This window comes from Euleptes europaea, chromosome 1, assembly GCF_029931775.1.
Source record: "Euleptes europaea isolate rEulEur1 chromosome 1, rEulEur1.hap1, whole genome shotgun sequence".
NCBI lineage: Eukaryota > Metazoa > Chordata > Lepidosauria > Squamata > Sphaerodactylidae > Euleptes > Euleptes europaea.
The window spans coordinates 18,370,352-18,377,238 of NC_079312.1; the positions used below are offsets into that span (position 1 = coordinate 18,370,352).

Consider the following 6,887-nt stretch of genomic DNA (forward strand, 5'->3'; position numbering starts at 1 on the left):
ATATTGAAAGAAGTGTTGAGGTAACTTATACTTTAATATACAAAAACACAAATACTCATGAGAAGAAAAGGCCATATTTAATGTTATCTTTTCCATTCCCTATTACAGTAACACAACAGAACCAAAATTGCTTCCAAAAAAGGTCCCAAAATCAAACAAGTGTTTTTTTACTAGCAGCCCCTATCGATTAAGATTTGCCCTTTACCGATTACAATTGGCTCCTACTATTTAACCAACTAAAGATCAATCACTCTATCCAATAACCAATTAAGGCCTGTAACCCATGTTATCCTTTATAATGGTTCTACCAGTACTAATCAAGGAGAAGGGCAGAGAGACCCAGGCAGAGGCACTGAAATCCCATCCCAAAACACTACCCAGATCTGCTCCCCTGAAGTTTTACCCAGCATAGCCTACCTATACCTATTTGAACACTTGAAGGACTAGAAACTTGATCTTTAGAAAGAAAACAGATTCTCTGGATGCTCAATACTAACCAGTCTCTAACCTTGCATAATGCAGGCAAAGATGTGCATCTGGGGTTACCTGTCTCCTGGTAGGCCCTGCAGATCTCCTGGAATTACAACTGATCCCCAGGCTAGAGAGATCAGTTCCCCCCAGAAGAAATGGTAAATTTGGAGGATGGACACAATGCTATTAATTTCCCAGAGCTCCCTCTCTTCCTCGAGTAATGCCCCCAAACTTCCAGAAATGTCCAAAGCTGGAGTTGGCAGCCTCACACACAGCTCAGCTTAAAATATTGCTGATGTCAGATTTTTGAGAGCTCTCCTCATATTGGGTCCTTGAAATGTACAAATGAAGTACAAAAGCTAAGTGGAAAGAGATTGTGGCTCAGAGCAGAGTGCCTGCTCTGCATGCAGAAGGTCCCAGGTTCAATCATCGGCACCTCCAGTTAAAGGATCAGGAGGTAGGTGATGGGAAAGACCTCTCTATGCCCAAGACTCTACAGGCCACCTGACAGAACAGACCACCCGGAACTTGCTAGAACGGTGGTCTTAATCCATATGAGGCAGTTTCATGTGGTAAGGGAAGGACAATGGAAAAACGACTGGCAGAACTGGTGTGATAATACCACTCTATTTCGTACTTATACTGTGCTTCAGTATTCCAAGCACCTTCCATGTATTACCTCAGTAATCCTGACATGTTTTATTATCCACGTTACCATTCATTTAAAGTATTTATACCCCACCTTATCTCCTCAGACTTGGTGGCTCAGTGGAGAGAGTGGGGTGGGGAAGACACTTTGAGGTGGGAGAATTCATTTAAATGCCTTTATTTTAACTTCTAGCCCACTCTTTTGGCTTGGCAGAAAAAAACAAAACACATACTGAGTTTGCAGCTGAGACAAAATTTAAAATGTCATCTTGCATTCTACAGCTACAATCCTACACCTTATGTGCACAGAGGATAGAGCATTTGGTGTGGCTCCCTTAAGGACTCAGCACAAACATCACCTCACCACTGGCTACCTGCGGAGGCTGCAGCTCGACCAGCCCGTTTCCATCTAGCCAAGGCTGGCTTATTCTAGGTGTGTGGCTTGTGTACCAGTACAAGTACCAGGGGATATGTTGCAGCAGGGATACTTTGTGGAAGAGCATGGGATGGTCTTGGCCAGGCCAATTCACAGCATTTAGGCAAGTGGGGGCCAAGAGGAAATTTATACCAGGACCCACATGGCTCTCCATGTACAAAGCTGGGAGGATTGCTGCTTTAACCACTAACCTAGTCCCATAATAGCAGCTTGGTTTGAGTGGCAAGCTGAAGAGACTTGTAAAAGTTCCAGGCATGTTTGACACCGAGCTTGTTATAAGACAACACTTCTACAGGATGCCACAGGCATGAAGGAGCGTGAAGTAAACTGGGAATAGTGACATTCAGATCAAATAGGGTCCCTTGGATGCTTTCAAAGATAGCCGGAACATTAAAAAGGGAACATTTAAGGGAAGGCAGCAGGGCCTATCCATGAAGATTATCCTGCAATCTGAGCAGCTCGTGAGATGTGAGGTTCTTTTCCACACAGATTTTCTCATGCTGAATGTGAGGCAGCTCAGATTGAAACAGTTCTCACAATCCGATTTAATTTTCCCCTGTATGGGTTTTCTGCTGACCATATATACTCTGCCTGCAGGCTCACCATGGATCTGGTTTGATCTCCTGCGTGTGCTCTCCCATAGGCAAAGTGGTTTGAACTTTGCTCTTTTCCACAGCTGGCACCTTTATATGGTGTCTCTCGTGTTTAAGGAGGGATGCTTTATGACTGAATCTTTTCCCACAGTCTGAGCACTCAAATGGCTTCTCTCCAGTGTGACTTCTCTGATGATTAATAAGATTTGATCTCTGACTAAAACTTTTCCCACAGTCGGAGCACTCGTACGGTTTCTCCCCTGTGTGAGTTCTCTGATGCCCAATCAGGAATTCTCTCCGGCTAAAGCTCTTCCCACATTCTGAACACTCGTATGGCTTCTCTCCTGTGTGAATTCTTTCGTGTATCCTAAGGACTGAATTACAACTGAAGTTCTTCCCGCAACTGGAGCATTTATAAGGCTTTTCTCCTCTGTGGGTTCTCTCGTGAGATGTAAGGCTTGAACTGTTACTGAAAGACTTCCCACAGTTTAAGCAGCTGTATGGCTTCTCTCCTGTATGGATCCTCTGGTGATTAAGAAGGTTAGAACTCTGACTGAAATTCTTCCCACAGTCTAAACATTTATATGGTTTCTCTCCTGTGTGGAGTCTCTGATGACGAACAAGGCTGGACCTAAAGCTGAAAGTTTTCCCACAATCTGAACACGTATATGGTTTCTCTCCTGGGGGAAGATCAGAGGCCGGTGGAACACTTTTCTCACTTTCTGAAGGGTTGAACGTTTTCTCTCCTAGATGTGTACTTTCCTGTTTCCCATCAATAAAGCTTTTACCACAGTTGGAGCATATATAAAGCCTATCTCCTGTGTCATCTTCATGAAGGCCCATGCTCTGACTGAAAGTGTGCCCACATTCAGAACATTTGTGTGGCTTCACTCCTGCAGGTATTCTGAGAGGATTGCTTAGGTGCGCTGCTGGACAAGAGTTATTTTCACAACAAGAGTTGGTATGCTGCTTATCTCCTGTTTGAGTTTTCTCCTGCTGAAGGCTTGATTTCCAACTGGAGCATGTCCCACTGTTGGTACATTGATGTGTTTTTTCTTCAGTTGGCATTTTCGGATACTTAAGGTCAGAATTTTGGCTGGTGTTTTTTGTACAGCCAGAGCGTGTCTTGTTCTGCTTATGGGTTCTCTTGTGCAAGATGATTTTGTTTGGGATTTCACCACTTTTGTGAGCTTCCTCCCATGTAGAGCTTTCATCTTTATTCCCTGCAGTGTAATTTTTTTCATGCCTCTCTGGACCCTGAATTCCAGGCATGTTTTCTGTTTCCGAAAACTGGGAGAGATTCCTCTGAGCTTTGTCGGATATACCGCTACTAAGTTCCATGTTCTTAGATGTTTCCGGATAAAGTGAGCGTTGATCTTTTCCACCTGCCCTCACAACACCTGACAGAAAGAACAGAATCACAGCGTGAGCAGTCAGTTCCTCTGATATATTTATTTTACAGTATTTGTATGCTGCTTTTCTCCCCAGAATGACCCAATATGCCTCACAAACAGATACCATTAAACAAAAAAAAAAAAAAAATCAGATGCTGAACTAATCCTGATCAGTTGGACTGCCTAACAGAGGCCACAGGCAAAGAGCCTTTCAGCTTGTGCCTCTATCCCCATTCCCTGGCTTTAATACCTGCAAGAAAAGGAAGACAAAACATTGACTAGATGGAACTCAACTTTGGGTCACTCCCTGCCAGGATGATCTTCTTCACTTCCCTTGCCCACGGCAGCCAGCATAGTGTAGTGGGCAGGGTGTTGAACCAGGGACATTTGGTTTGAATACTTAGGCTCTACCATGAAGGACACCTTGAGCATGTCACTCACTCTCAGCCCAACCAAACTGTTGTGAGGGTGACAGCAGAGGACGGATCATTTATCCCCTCCCCTTTCCCCCTGTGCTCCTTGGGGGAAAGGGGAGGGGGTAAATGAAATTGGAGATTCAGGACAGACAAGAATATATGGCATGTCTTCATACAATGCATAATTAACTTATGGAATTCACCGCTATGGGATGCAGTGGTAGATTTAAAAGGGAGGACATAATGGCTTTAAAGAAGGACTAGAGAAAATCAGGGAGAAACCTCCATGCTCAGAGGCAGCCTACCTCTGATACTAATACTAGATTAGACACTTGGGGAGCTTCACTGAATGGGGAGGGGCAATGGCTCGGTGGCAGAGCATCCACTACTATGTGCGGAAGGTCCCAGGTTCAATCTTCAGCTTTACCGGTGAAAAGGATCGGGTAGCCTGTGATGCGGAAGACCTCCACTTGACACCCTAGACGGCTTCTGCCAGTCAGACAATACTAATCTTGACAGACCCAATGATCTGACTCGGTTTAAGGCAGCTTTATGTGCATAACCAAGGTTAAGACTGGACTGCAATCTAGGTAATTCAAGATCATTTACTGAAGGTAAAAATTATCTGTAAACACAAGAGAATACATGCAGGACTGGGTTGAACCGACTGCCTTGTTTTTCTTGAGCTGCTTGTTCATGACTCGTTCAAACGTTGGATTCAGAGCAGCCTTGGAGGAAATAAAGACAGACTATGCAGAAGGTATCTTAGAAACTCATGTCCGGCCAGTGCAACCTTACTTAGCAATGTGGTCTTCCCCTCACTCTTTCGCTTGGCCTCCAAATAGAGCTGCATCATCTTAGCCTGCTCTGCCTTGCAGGATTTCACAGCTGTCTTCTCTAGAGTCTCTGACATCTGAAACAGATTTGGGGACACAAATACAGAAAATGTTGATATAGCATTAGGAGACTTTTAAGATCACAAGAATTACTTTGCCGGGCCAAGTCCAAGGCCCATCTGGACTAGCACCTTGTTTCTATCACCACCAAGCCAGATGCTTTTGAGGGCTCACAAGCAGGGCATGGTGATGGTGGCTTTTCCCTCTTGGAAATCAGCCCTTGGCCCACAGAACCAGAAATCACCACAAAGTCGTATAGAGTCCAAACAGATGGCTTTTACTGATCAAATAGGCATACAGTGCAAACGAATAAAATGACAGCTATGAAAGGCTCACTAGCTGGGAGATATTATAAGGCAGGAAAGGCGGGAGATTACACGCAGGAATACAGTTTCCCAGGATCTGAGTTCCCAGGCTTAGGCATGCGACCTTGGGGGGCAGACAATACAGCACAGAGACAGAAACAATAACGAAACCGAGATAGCAGCCTGACATTCTGCTCCCCTCAAGACCCCCTCCCAGTTCGCAAGGGGGCTGGCCTGTTCGGGTAAGCAATGTGAAAGGCGTCGACGAGGTCGGGGGCGGAGACATCCCGTGCGCGCACCCATTCGTCATAGGCAGGGGGGAAATGTTTCCAACGAACTAGATATTGGAGAGTGCCATGGTGAATACGGGAGTCAAGGATCCTGGAGACTTCGAAGTGTTCTTCCCCCCCCACCATGATGGGTTGCGCAGGCGGTGGGTCCGGATGCCACCGTGGAGAAGCAACATGGGGTTTGAGGAGGCTTATGTGGAAAACAGGATGCACACGCCTCAAGGATTTGGGGAGAGCCAGTTCCACTGTGATAGGGTTTATGACCCGAGTAATGGGGAAAGGGCCAATGAATTTGGCGCTGAGTTTATGGCACGGTTGGGTGGAACGGAGGTTTTTGGTGGAAAGGTAAACCAAAGCACCCACTTGCAGATCACCCCCGGGGGAGCGATGTTTGTCAGCTTGCGCTTTGTATTTACGTTTGGCCCGGTCGAGGTTGCTAACGAGCCAGGGCCAAGTGGTACGGAGGGCGTGTGCCCAGGAGGCAATGTCGGGGTTCCCCTCCCCCTCTACATCATCTGTAGGAACGATGGGACTGAAATCTTGTCCATACACAGCAAAAAACGGGCTAAAACCTGTGGATTGATGCATGGCATTATTGTAGGCATATTCTGCTAAAGGTAACAGTTCCACCCAGTTATCCTGGTGGTAGTTAACATAACAACGCAAATAACATTCGAGTACAGCATTGACACGTTCAGTTTGACCATCAGTTTGAGGATGGTATGCACTAGACAATCCCTGTTCCACCCCCACCAACTTGAGGAAAGCTTTCCAAAACTTAGAAACGAAACCACTTCCGCGGTCACAAATTATTTTACGCGGAAACGAATGTAAACGAAATATATGCGTCACGAAGAGGCGGGCCAGTTTCTGAGCAGAGGGGATCCCTGCACATGGAATCAAATGTATTTGCTTAGAAAACAAATCAGTAACAACCCACAACACAGTTTTACCCCCACTGAGAGGGAGATCAGTCATGAAGTCCATAGCAATCACTTCCCAAGGTCTGCTGGGCGTTTCAAGAGGTTGTAGCAGTCCCGGGGGTTTGCCCTGCGATCGTTTCGCAGCGGCACAAACGGGACAGCTGCGGATGAAGGAGTCAATGTCGGAACGCATTCCCCCCCACCAGAACTGTCTGCGCAATAAGTGAAGGGTCTTCAGAAACCCAAAGTGCCCAGCTGTTTTGGCTCCATGAGCTAAATGTAAAACGTCCTTCCGGAGAGCTTTGGGTACATACAATTTTGAGTCTTTGTACCAGGACCCCCCTTGTTCCAAAACACCAGGAGGTAGGGTATGAGCGGAACGTTCTAAAAGGCACTGGTCCCGAAGGACAGTTAAAAAGGATTCGGAGATGGGGAGATTGGAGGGAGCCCCCCCGTCGGTCCTGGAGATCTGAGAAATAGTTATAGGGTTAGTGCTTACGTGTGGCGGCGCGCAG

The 6,887-nt window shown here is 46.2% G+C and overlaps 1 protein-coding gene across 1 annotated transcript; it reads right to left on the reverse strand.

Annotated features, from left to right (window-relative positions):
* Nucleotides 1–2,121: 2,121 nt before the first annotated feature.
* Nucleotides 2,122–3,061, reverse strand: LOC130474478 (gastrula zinc finger protein XlCGF49.1-like). Its single transcript, XM_056846110.1, has one exon. It carries the CDS (start codon nucleotides 2,989–2,991, stop codon nucleotides 2,155–2,157), a length of 837 nt encoding a protein of 278 aa, XP_056702088.1. The 5' UTR covers nucleotides 2,992–3,061; the 3' UTR covers nucleotides 2,122–2,154.
* Between the last annotated feature and the right edge of the window lie 3,826 nt (nucleotides 3,062–6,887).